The sequence below is a fragment of the Lissotriton helveticus genome, chromosome 12 (genome assembly GCF_964261635.1).
Source record: "Lissotriton helveticus chromosome 12, aLisHel1.1, whole genome shotgun sequence".
NCBI lineage: Eukaryota > Metazoa > Chordata > Amphibia > Caudata > Salamandridae > Lissotriton > Lissotriton helveticus.
In genome coordinates this window covers 427,487,368-427,500,761 of record NC_136073.1, presented here as the reverse complement: position 1 = coordinate 427,500,761, position 13,394 = coordinate 427,487,368, and the positions used below count along the sequence as shown (strand labels likewise).

Below are 13,394 nucleotides of genomic sequence, written 5' to 3'. Positions count from 1 at the left end.
CTACATCTCTGTGCTGACTGATGATCCAATAACGACAGATAAAGTATTACAAAGGTGAAATGAGGTACCAACCCCGCCATTGACACAAGTGGATTGGACATTTTGTTGTTCAAGTTGGTATGTTGACTTTTAACTTAACTTGACTTCTAACTGTAACCTGCATATTATACACTTCAAATACCTACATACATTTACCATACCCCTGCAAAACTATATTGGTATGGGTTAAAAGAGGATGCATGATGTTTTCGATATGGGACTTTAGAGGCAAATGTTATACATTTGAAATGGGAATGACCCCAATTATATCAATACTGAAGAATGATCACTGAAGCCCTATCTGACCTACTTCTCGAAAAAATAGAACAGCAACTATGTACACGTCTTCTAGACTTTGTTAAGGGTGTGCAACCAGCGATGTTCAAATCTGCGACAATGACACTGTTGCTTGTCAAAAGAAGAGTGGCAATATGCTAGAGTGAAAGGAAAATGCCCACGAAACAGCAATGGATTTCAGATCTTGTCCACTGTAGAGAACATTTCGAGATATATGCTGAGGAGCTACCAGAGCCATCACAACCTAAAAACAGATCAGGCCCCTTTTCAACGTATTTGTTTAGTATGATATAGACACCTTAAAAGTGAGTGGGTTTACACAGACACTATAGTAAAATGATGCAACAGATGCATATGTACTGCTAGATGACTGTACACTTTAGCAGAGACTTGTCTGTGATGCTAAAATCTTTGTTTATTCCTTTCTATTTGTTTGCATTTATGTCATCAAAATACCAATACATAAAAATGAAAAAAGACAGAGATCATGGCCTGCAGACAGTGACCAAAATACCAGCCTATTACCATATAGCCCAAGTAGTTTGAAGCACTTCCAACAACTTTAAAAGAAGTAAGAAACCTAGGAGGAAAAATTGATCCATACCTATCATTAATGCTGCATATCAACATGGTAACAAAGAGCCTTATGCATAATTAAAACAGTGTCACATGTTCCCAACCATAAATACCAAAAATGTTACAAGGTATCCTCACACTCATAATCTTCAAGCTTGACTATGCCAACAGCCTGTACCTCGGGGTACCCAGTTCATCATACGACAAATACAACTAATTCAAAAGGGCGCCAGAGGGCTCCTTCTCAGCTTTTACCTAAGATAATGCATGATCCCAGTTCTGCAGTCATTCTACTGGCTATCTATAGCTAGAAGAGCAATATTCAAACAATCTACATTGTCCAGAGAGCCTTGTAATGAAAGGGACCACTATACTTGCATGTTAAATTCAAGCTTTACAAACTAAACAGGATACTGACCTCCTAGCTTGCATCACAGATCGTCATGCCACCTTACTATAAGAGCTCTATAGAAGGCGCTGCTTTCTCATTACTGGCTGCCAAGCTCCGGAATGCAATACCAGCCATGATTTTAAGCATTGAGGAGAGTATACGCTTCAGATGAGATTTGAATACATGGCTATTTCCACAATAACTACATTGTTCTTGGAATAGGCTACCAGAATGATAATTTCACTTTCAAGTACAATCTACACTTTACAGCCCACAGTTATAGAGCAGCCCAATCAGCATATTACTTTCTATCACCAGCTAAGTTGTGAAGGGCTCGTCTGGGATGTATATGGTAATATCAATTCATATATAACTCTTCTGCTAGAAACTTCTATGCCCAGGTGCCAACTGGATCCGTAATCTTTTCATAGCCCTCCCACATCGGTAGGGATAGATTGCTGTATGTCAACGCCAAAATCAAAGCTTTTGGAGCCATGAAGTGCGCCATTTCCGGCTGTGTGACGCCAGTTCCCTTTTTTCCAAACCTGTGACATACACCTCAAGCTCGCTTTGTGGAGATCTCTCTGAGATTTTACTCCAAAACATTTTGATGTAGCGATAACCATGTCACTCCATAAATGTTCAGGGTTTAAAGCTTGTGTTAGATGTAATGGAGATATGCCCATTGTAGAACCTCATGACTATTACATCTGGTTCCTTCGCTCTGACCACGATACCAAAGCCAACAATTCATTTAAGAGTATGCATGCTAAGGCCTTAAAAGAGCAGGAAGCCAAGCTCTTCACGTCCTTAGCCCTTGAGGACACCCAACTACATAAATCATGCCCAATCAAGATCAATAAAGTCTTCCTCCTCAAGGTTGTGTAACAAGTACAAGACTAAGTCAGTCATGGGGAATCTTCTGAGCACCACTCCAAAGGTGAGTCTCCAAAATAATCCCTTCATATGGAGGATTTGCCTTTGGAGGCAGAATCAGTCGAAGATCCAATCCAATTAGGCATGGCTTCTCTGGCTCTTAGCGACCCGATGCTAACATCCAAGGCCCTGGATGGGGCCAGATCCATGGCTAAGGCCTTAGGCCTTTCTGGAGTTCCACACTCCAGAATCAGACTTTACCTGGTTCCTCAATGTGATGTGTGATCTCTTTAGAGGATTTATGGTGCCTTCTAGACCTTTGGGTGTGTCAGGTGTCTTTCTGTCGACGGGCTTGCCCTCTATGCCATTTTCCCCTATTTTTGTCCTTGCCCTCTGTACCAGTGACTCGAACAGCACCAATGCTGGTTCAGTTGATGCTAGTGGCATTGATACCTCTCAGGAGCTTGGCTTCGACCCTACTATTGCCCTCTGGTTGCTGGATTTTATCACGTATTACTTGTATATTAACATATTAGTGGAGGTGCTTGAACTTCCTTTGTCCTCTGTTGAGAAAAAGTTGAACATCCTTACAGTGGTCCTTCTGCTTTTCACATAAGATTCAGAGAAATTACTCCCCTTCAACGATGCCCTCCTGTACTCCATTTGGACAGCCGTGAAAAATCCACCACTTCAGCAGGATTGTAGTCAGATGATATTGCCCTTCACCCAACTTTTCTCACTTCTTACCCTTCACCAGAGAGTCTAGCTATTCAAGCGTCATGCTCTACTAAGCAGGCTCCTGGGGCATTGCGCACAGCTCCTGCTGATAGATAATCTAAGAGATTGGAGGCCTTTAGTAAGAAATTATTTTCAGCAGGCAGTCTGGCTTTAAAGTCACTCAGTGCATCCTGCCTCCTGGGTGGTACTCTCATATCCCTTGGGATGCTGTCAGCATGGTAGTGATGTATGTGTGTGGAAGTCGCACTCTTTTATGAACAAAATAAAATGTTGGTATGGTACGTGTGCTATGCCAGATTAACGCCTGCTAGCGTTGAAATATCAATGTAAGTGGCCTAGTCCCAAAGGGTGGCTAGGGCTCTGACATGCATCTACAAAAAGAGGTATTCCATTTTATACATTTTAATCATGTAAACAAGAGGTTACAAACAAAATAAACTTTTTCAATAGTCAAATAATGACTTTCACTTCTATAACATTTAGCGTTGTATGCAATAAATGTACAATACATTTGGTTTTCATCACAAAAATACATTTACATCATGACCCAATGCATTTCGGAACTTTTCTGTTCCTTCGTCAGGGGTTCTATGAGAGAAAAAGAAAAAAATATAGGAAACTTATTTAGACGATGCCGTCCTATGTCATTGCTTTGGTGTATTCTAAAATTTTAAGGCTAAGTTGTGATTCTCTAATAGAGTAAACTGACATGATTTATTTGTGAAAGGTCAACCTAATTTAATGATTCATCTATTTGCGAGTCGACATGATGACACTATGTTGTGAACTCTTACCTATTAAGATGTATGTGGAGTTTCTTAAACACACGTAATGTCAAGCGATTTGCCAATTGCATCTGTTGATAGATGTATAGTATGTTTTTTAGAACCATTTTATATGTATCTTTTCAATCCTTTTAAATAGATAAGTCGCAGTGCATCTTACCTATCACGAATAGAGTCGAAGAATATTTGGCATAATCACGACAACCTGAGAGTAAATAAGTTGAATTAGGGTCCACTGTTGTGGAGTTATGAGAAAAGAAATGAGCTGAAGTATGCACATTAATTTTATGTAACATTTCTCACCTGTGTGAAGGCTGAATACTTCCAACAGGATAAAAAGAGATGAACGGGAGCCACGATTGTGGGTCCTGTAAAAAGGGAAATATATTTGTTTTTGTGGAAAGGGTGTATACACATTTTAGCATATTCAGTCCGATGATAACGTAGTCTCGTTCGGATCTAATCACTGTGAACGAGATGGGGGAATGGATTCGTTTTTGTAAAAAGGACATATTTAGATGAACATTTGTACACATGCAATCCAACGATAGCGTGATCATATTCAATTCGCTACAAACGAAGCGAGGGGCATTAAAAGCTTACCCGTGTCAGCGGTTGTAAAGAAAATATTCGTGTCTCATCTACGCTTCCTGTCAGAATCCGGAAGAGCAGAGGGGCGATGAAGATTATTTAAAAAAAAGGAAGAAGTAGAAAGCGGACTCCCCGCCCGACTAGAAAGAATACTGACAATTCTGTAGAACAGAATTATACATGTAAAAAAGACCCTATTTTCTGAATAAATGGTTCGTTGAAAGGTATTTATTGTTGACTCAAATATTTTTGGTCGTCAGGCAATGTGAACATCGATATATTGAGGATATCTCGATTGCCCTGATTAGGTTGTTACCATATAGTCGCGGACAATTAATACTCTTCGATATCAAAACATTGTCATGTTAGTCAAAAATCACCACATGAACGCGAATTGTAGTAAGAATTGTGAATAACAAACGGCGATTCCCAATAGTGAACATAAAAATAGGACTGTACATACATTTGGAAACTTTATTGTTCATGCCTCGCTGTTTAAGTTGTGTTACTTTGATATCACATATAGCTATTTATGTGGTCTTAATCAAAAATTGCCACATGAACGCAAATTCTGAATAGGAATGTGAATACTAAGCGGATATTCCCAATAAGGAACTTGGAAAAAGGACTGTATATTTACTCGAAAGCTTTATTATTCCCGCTTCGATGTACAAGTCGTATTGCTTGAATATTCGCATATTAGCTATTATACATATAGTGCCACTATTAGAGAAAATTAGGTGAAATGAAAATCATATGGTTATTCAAGATTTTCAAGATACATACTATAAAGGAGATTAAGGCTCTATATGTATTTTTGGTGTTCTAAAAGACATGTTGATTGTGTATTATTGAATGTCAGCTGTCTGGCCTACGTGCTGTTGTGTCATCCCATCGTTTAATTTTATCCTTACTATAAATGGCATCTTTATATGTGGAAGTATAAATGACATGCATGTTAGCTTTGAACAGATATTAAAAACAACCACATGGTGTGTGTTTAAAGTTCCAACATGATTAGGCTTACGTGTGGCGAACTACCCGAGCACAGCAGATAGCTATTTGAAAGTTAAATCATAAGAAACATCCCATTTCGAGTTTATCATTAAGACCAAATGGTGCTAAGGTTTGAAGTCTTTTAATCCAGAAAACTTCTCTTTGGAGCAAAACTCCTGAGTTGTCGAATCCAGGCCTTTTTGGTACAGCTTCTATAATCTGAAATTTAAGTTGAGCTATAGAATGACGATGCTCTAACCAATGTAATGCTACGGGTGAAGTCGTGCTCTTGTTTCGTATTCTGCTTTTGTGTTCTGACAGTCTTATTTTTAATTTTCTCTCCGTCTTTCCCACGTATAAGAGTCCACATGGGCATTTGATTGTGTAAACCAGATGTTCCGAATCACAATTGGTGGTGTGACGTAAAGGAATTTTTTCTCCAGTTCTGGGGTGAGATAATATATTCCCTGTAATGGCATTATTGCAATTCTTGCAATTCCAGCACTTTGTTGTGCCTTTGAAAGAATTCCCAGTCGCTTCTTTTGACTGTCTTTTAGGTGCAGTTAGAAGTTCTTTCAAGTTTTGTCCTCTTTTATATGCAAAAAGAGGTTTTTCTTGAAATAAAGATCCAAAATCATTTTCCATCTCCAGTATTTCCCATCTTTTAAGTATGATCTTCTTGATGTCTCTTGATGCTGAAGAGTATTTAGATACAAAGACCATCCTTTTCTTTGATTGTTTTGGTTTCTTTTCGAGGAGGCGGCTCTTGCTATTGAATTGATTTTATTTATTTGTGAATCCAATTGCTCGGGAGGATAACCCCGATGGATGTATCTCTGTTTTTGTTCTTGTAAAGTTTGGTTGCATGTACTTTTTTCTGAGGAAATCCTCTTTATGCGCATGAATTGAGAGACTGGAAGATTGTGAATCAATGCTTTTGGATGAAAGCTTTTGTATAATAATGCTGTGTTCTTATCAGTTGTTTTTTTTGTATACACTAGTCTGGATCTCATTTCCTCTTACTACCAACACATCTAGAAATGGAATAGCTTGTTTATCCATGTGGTAGGTGAATTGTATTCTTGGATCGACTAAATTCAAAGTTTGAATATTTTTGATTAGTGCAATTTGTGAGCTCTTCCAAATTAAAAAAATATCATCAATGTATCTTTTGTAATACAACAAGCCCTCTTTCCATGTTTGGTCTGTCATGATAAAGTCGTTTTCAAATTTCGCCATGAAGACGTTAGCGTATGCACAAGCTCCTGGAAAACCCATTGCGGTTCCGTTTAGTTGTAGATAAAAATTATCCTGCCATGTGAAGTAGCTGTTGGTTAAGCAAAATTCTAAAAGTTGAATAATGAACAAATTGGTCGTTTCCGGTTTATCCTCCTGTAGTAGTGCCCATTCCACAGCTTCAATTCCCAGAGCGTGGGGGATAGATGTGTACAATGCTATTACATCAATAGAGCATAGTGTCAAATCGTCTGTGGAATCTAGGTTGATCGTCATTAAATTCCTTAGAAAATCTGAGGTGTCTTCAAGATAACTCGACCAACGTTGTATGAAGGGTTGTAAATGGTGGTCAAGAAATCTCCCTGGGTTTTCGAATATGTGACTCGCAGCCCGAAACTATCGGTCTGAAGGGCGGATTGTTGAGGTCTTTGTGTATCTTTGGCAAAAAATACAATCTGGGTCTTCTTGGAAACTGTTGCCAAAGATAACGTTTCGTGTTCGTATCAATCCAATTGTGTTTTTCTGCTTGATCCAGAATTGCACATAATGTGTTAGCTTTATCCGTTGTCGGATCCTTCTCTAGTTGAACGTATGTATTTTGTTGCTTCACGTGTTCAGAACATTTGTTCAAGTAAAAGGGTGTATCCATTAATACCAATCCTCCTCCTTTATCTGCCTTCTGGATTGTGATTGCTTTGTTGTTAGCCAAAGTTCGTAGCGCGCTGTATTCTGCTCTTGTGAGATTCTGTAATGATCTTTTGTATTTGATTTTGCTTAGATCTGTTTTCACCAGTGTTTCGAAGGTGTCCAAACTCTTATGTGAAGTGGTTGCTAAAAAAGTACTTTTCGGTTTGAATTTAACCACAGGTTCATCTGAAGGTTCAATAGGATTGGTGTTTGAAAAGAAGTGCTTTAAGCGAAGAATCCTCATGAATTTAAACAGGGCTATTTCGGTTTCCAGTTCTGTTGTATAAGTACTTACAAATGTTGTACCCTTGTTCAATAACTTTTCTTCGAATGTTGTTAGGTTGTATTTAGAGATGTTTATTACGAGATCTTCCCTTGGCTTCTCAATCCTTTCTTTTTATTTTCTTTTTCCTTTTCCTTTTCCACGTCTTGTTTTTTTTCTAGTTGTTTGTTGATCATTTCGTCTGGCGGTCTGCTTTGGGACCCCTCCGTCTCTAAAAAAGAAGATGTTGTTGATGTTGTTGCCACGGTGTTGATATCTGTAGTTGTTAAGTCTATATCTCCCGCAATGTCGACTCGTAAATAGATGAATTATTAAATTAGGTTGACCTTTCACAAATAAATCATGTCAGTTTACTCTAATAGAGAATCACAACTTAGCCTTAAAAGTTTAGAATACACCAAAGCAATGACATAGGACGGCATCGTCTAAATAAGTTTCCTATATTTTTTTCTTTTTCTCTCATAGAACCCCTGACGAAGGAACAGAAAAGTTCCGAAATGCATTGGGTCATGATGTAAATGTATTTTTGTGATGAAAAGCAAATGTATTGTACATTTATTGCATACAACGCTAAATGTTATAGAAGTGAAAGTCATTATTTGACTATTGAAAAAGTTTATTTTGTTTGTAACCTCTTGTTTACATGATTAAAATGTATAAAATGGAATACCTCTTTTTGTAGATGCATGTCAGAGCCCTAGCCGCCCTTTGGGACTAGGCCTCTTACATTGTCAGCATGGTAGTGCCAAACCTGCCAGAATATTGGCAGCCATACTTTAAAGAGCTCATGAGGGATGGTGAAGCTGCTACATCACAACTGATACCTCAGACTATGTTGCGAGCTCCAGAAGTGCCTCTGGTGCCATCCGCCATCTTGCGCAGCTCTTCACTTCTGTGTTCTCTGCAGACATCCAATCAACCTGAATGGGCTTATCATTTGACTAATCCAAGTTCTTTAGAAACAAAACAGATTCAACTCTTTACAAATTCAAGGAAAACAGAGCAGAAGCATGAGGTCCCTTGGTATATATCCTCCTCCAAAAGACCACAACCAATTTCACAAATGTTGGTATTTGCCAGATGTTTTTATTGTTTGTTAAGCGCAGGTTTTACAACAGCAACAAGTCTCAAAATACTCATGTTCAACAGTACCTAGGCCTTGGCAAAGGGAGTGTACATCCACCCCATCTGATAGAGACTTCTAACTGTAGATTCCTTACCTAGAATATTCCCTAGGTGTCAGACTGGATCCGGAGATTTTTGAGTTTTACCCCTGCACACTGGTAGGTGGCTTTGTTTGGCTCAACGTCTGCGCTGTCCATTCCGGAAGTGGCGTGTACGATGCCTATATAGGTGCCAACCTAGCGTGCTGACGTCAATTATTTTCTTCCCGTGCCAGTCAGCCCAGATCTGTGGGAGCTACCCAAAGTCAATTGTTAACTGACCTTTTCTCGATCTTTTGTCTATACTTCTTTTAGACTTATTTTATCTCCTGGTGTACTAGGAATGTCCCCAAAGAAACCTACAGGTTTTAAAGCATGTGGGGCCTGTCCCCGGCAGTTGTCAGTGACAGACCACACTTGGTTTGTTTTTGGTGCTTGAAGAATGACTACGACTCCAAGACCTGCGAGGACTGCCGCACCATGCACCCGAAGGTGCCGAGAGAGTAGTCCCTCAAGCAACTTGCCGCCCAATGTCTGACGACCCCGTGTCACTTGCAATCCCAGTGGTGTGGAAGGTCCCGGGACCACTCGCGAAGCTGCTCCTGATGTTCATCTTCTCGATCCAGATCGTCGGGTAAGTCACATAAGAAGTTGAAGATGTCTTCGACTTCACTGCACCCGTCCAAGACCTCGGACGAAGCACAGGAGCTTCTGCACTCCAGGCCTGGCTCCTCCACAGAGCTCATTCCAGGGTCTGCCCCTGCCTCTCTAAATTTCCCAGCGCCAGAGCAACCCGCCCAACTCCAAGTGTTTTATTAGGCCAAGCACCTCATATTTGAGCGGCCAGACCCCTTTTGAGCGCTTTTGATCTCCCTGGGTTCAAGGAGGGCTCCAACTGAATTCCCACTGGCATGTTCACCCTGTCGTCAGTCGAGTTGATCCGGTGCTGGATCAGGAGCAGTGACAACCGCAACCTTCCTCGGCACCTACTCCAGTACCTACCAACACTTCCGACGCCCCACGCCGATGCAGTCCCCATCGTCATACCCCAGTCTGACATGTAGTCAAACTGGTGTCTACGGACACTACTCCAGCTTTGACCCGGACTATGCCCTCTGAGTTGGAGCCATTGCCTTTTCATTTGACATTCATGACCCTTATGGATACCAGCATTCCCCAGATGACAAAGACGACACCCAGGACAACTGGTATGAGGAACTGGTGAATGCCAGTGGATTAGACTTCTCTCTGGACACTGACCTGGTCTCTTTCCCTATGGTGGCTACAGAGAAGTTGCCCCATTCACAATGGGGGTGCAGAGGGCGGTTGAGGTCTTGGACCTTCAGTTCCCCTTTGTGTCGATCAAGAACGTCGGTTGACAGAGGTGGTTCAACCGGGAGTGGCCCCCTCCTAACTCTTACTCCCATTTAATGAAACCCTTACCAATGTTCTACTCGGGGCCTGGTCCAAGCCCTGCACAGGGTCTCTTTGCACTAGACAATTGTCTGCCATCATCGCCCCTCTCCTATGGACCCAGTTCCCTCACCCACCACCCCATCCCTCCCCAGAGAGCTTGGTGGTCCAAGCATCCACTTTCAGAGTCAACCTTAGCACATTCCCTACCACTCTACTGGATCGGGAATCCAAGAGACTTGATACCTTCAGTAAAAGGTAGTTCTCTTCTGCCAGCCTAGCTCCGCGTCCTTTGATTCCTCTGCTTTCAAATGCCCTTCAGCAGGTGCATTAAGATTTTGCAGAACTGCTTCTTTTTGCCCGATATTTGGTGATGAGGATTTGGCCTGCCAATCTGTTTTAACTTGCACGTGTTTCCCTCTTCACCTCTCACACAGAACAGATTTGCTGTGGCTATAGGATGGTCTGATAATGCACACCAATCCTCAGATGCTTCAGTTTAAATTGGAGGCATTCCGCCTGCTGCCTGAAGTAGCAGTGTCCTCTTAGATGCCTCAAAACTTGCTAACAATTATGTCAATGCAGGGTGCTGGGTTAATTTTGTTTCTTGGTGCGAGTTTGCAGGCGTAAACCTCTTCAAGGCGTACCTTTTTGATGCTCTACATTTGTCCTTACTCTGCAATAATCGGTAGTCAGTACCGTAAATTGGTATTTGCATGCCCTTGTTACCTTTTTGTGTCTTTCTGACCAGCCCCCTTATTCAGGTCTTCTCTTTTGGCACTACTATTAAAAGGCCTGTTGTAGTTGTTTCCACCCACACCATTTATTGCTTCAGAGTTGGCTTCAAGTCTAGTACTGACCTTTCTCATGGCATCACTATTTGAACTGGTACACAGTTGTTTTGTTCATCTATTAAATCTTTGGACCATATTCCTGATGGCGATCTCTCTGGCACGTAGAATACGCAATCTGTAGACCCTGTCCTTCAGGCACTATTTCCTGTTTTATACCCAGACTACCTACTTCTCTGTACTTGTACATCCGTTGTTGCCTAAAGTTGTTTCTGCATTCCACATGTGACCTTCTGTAACACTTCACCAATTCTTTCCTACATCTTATCCTTTCAGGGAACCGGAGCAGTTGCACAGATTGGACTGCAGCCTTGCTATCTCTTATTATATTTACTGTACGAGACAGGACATGGTAGATGATCAACTCTTCTTAGGTTTTGCTGGATATAAGGATGACAAAGTAGTGATCAAGCACACTGTTTAACATTGACATTTTGTATTCTCTTAATGGCAGGGCTGCATCTACTGTAATTACCCAGGGTATACTGGAGGATTATTTCTGCCAGGAAGCCAGTTGGTCTTCTCAGCTTATCTTAGCTAACCATTACTAGCTGACAGGTCAAGGATGCAGTGTTGGATGTTTCATCAAGGCAGTATTGCATTAATTCCTTGGTTAATCTGCAGTACTCAACCTCACAACCCGGAGGTAGGTATTGCTTTGGGACTCGTTCATAAACTGTGGAATCTGTGGGAAGAACAATTTATCAGAAGAAAAGGCTGCATGCCTTTCATAATGATATTTCTGGTGATTGTTTATATCATCCCAAAGATTCCACATTGCCCTCCATCCCATCCTTCTGAGAAAGTGCCTTTCTTATTAGGCTCCCAAAGAATGCAACAATTGATTGTGCTGTTCATGATCTGTTGTTGCTTATTGCTATTGGTTCCTGTTCGCACTTTCTTGATTGCGCGAAGAAGTAATGTAAATAACTGATACCACTGCACCAGATGGCTCTTTGTGTAGTCTAATTTCGTAACATCGTAGGTGCACCCAATCGTTTGGAACCATCTGGCCGCACTGGTGAGCTGTTGCTGAGTAGAAAGCTTTCCAGATCTAGTCTGTTACCTGGGGGTATTCATAAGTTGAGGGGTCTATGGAAAGGTTTTGCATCCACCAGAAATATCATTACCAAAGGTTAGTAACTTTTTCCGGCTTCTCCAGGCATCTTCCTGTCAAAGATGTGCGTTGCGTAGGTATGTGAGCCACCTCGCATGCTTGTTACTGTAAGAGTGCTCTGCAATATTGCGTAGTTTTGCCAAGACGCTCTTCGTAACCTGTTTGCCTAGGCCTAAGCTTCAATTAATCTCAACAACTGGTAATAACTCTGGACTGCATTCCAGTCCATAGTTGTTTGTTGTTTTGCTTAAAATGTCACTAGAAACAAACAAGGAACAACCATATGCAAATAAGCCTTGGTCCTACTCCAATACAGTCCAGCCCAAATTGCGACGCTTATCCCTCAATCAACCACAGACCAGTTTCGGCCTCGTGGAGCAGCACCATTGTGGTGCACCTCTAGTCCTGTGGGTCTGGCATACCCTTTGCAGTTAGACAAACAAGCATTGGCACAGCCAGTTATTCTGGCTTTAATGTGCTAATGTATGTAAACACAGGCCTGCACAAATACACACAGACTATTTGTGCATTGTCTCTATGCAGCCTGCCTCTCTATGTGCTCTCTATGTCTTTGCCCTATTTATATTCCCCAGACTGCCAGTGCCTTGTAGCAGGTTAGATGGTATGGCATCAATAGTCTGTGTGCATTTGGGCATGCATGTCTACATTAAAGCTTAACCTATCGTATTTGCCAATATTTACTTTAAATTAATTTACCATTCTTTGTGAAATTTTGCATACAGAGAAACACACTTAACCTCATATCGATTGCTGAAAGGGGCAAAATAATGGGCAGCTAAGAGTATTTTAAGAAGAATGTGTCATCCTTTACAGTATGTGTTGTCAAAAACCTAATACTTTTTTCAAAATTAAAAAAGTGTGAACTTTTAATTGTTTCAATGGCTACAAAGCAGCTAATGCTCATTTACACTCATATGCGTCATCTAAGTCAAGTCAAAAGATCTTTATTGGACCTTGGTCTTAAAAGCCACAGGATAAATACAAAGTATCTTGAATGAGATTTGTAAAACAGATTGATTACAATAGCATCTACAGAAAAGCTGTAGGTGCAAGAGGAGGTTGACTCTCAATCTCCAATGTAAATGTGTACTTTTATATTTTTCTGTTTTCTATCCCTCCCTTGCCTTGCAGTCTCAGAGAACCATGAAAACTAGCCATGATGCCTTACTAGCAAAAGTGGACGAACTTAATGCATTACTTAAAGAAGAACGTTTTAAATATCTTGAGCTTGAGAGAAAGATGCAAGCAAAAACATTTACTGAAAGGAAAGCAGATGAGGTACATGTGTAAAATATTCTATTTACTTATATTCTCTTCCTTTTTGCCGAAAATTG

The 13,394-nt window shown here is 40.8% G+C and overlaps 1 protein-coding gene across 4 annotated transcripts in view; it reads left to right on the top strand.

Moving 5' to 3' along the window:
• RPGRIP1L (RPGRIP1 like) overlaps positions 1 to 13,394 on the top strand; it is an 827,898-nt gene that overhangs the window by 249,279 nt on the left and 565,225 nt on the right. For all 4 annotated transcript variants that reach the window (XM_078668308.1, XM_078668309.1, XM_078668306.1 and 1 more), the window contains exon 8: positions 13,192 to 13,338. In XM_078668308.1, the coding sequence (XP_078524434.1) occupies positions 13,192 to 13,338 (147 nt within the window). The remainder of the gene's footprint in view (positions 1 to 13,191; positions 13,339 to 13,394) is intronic.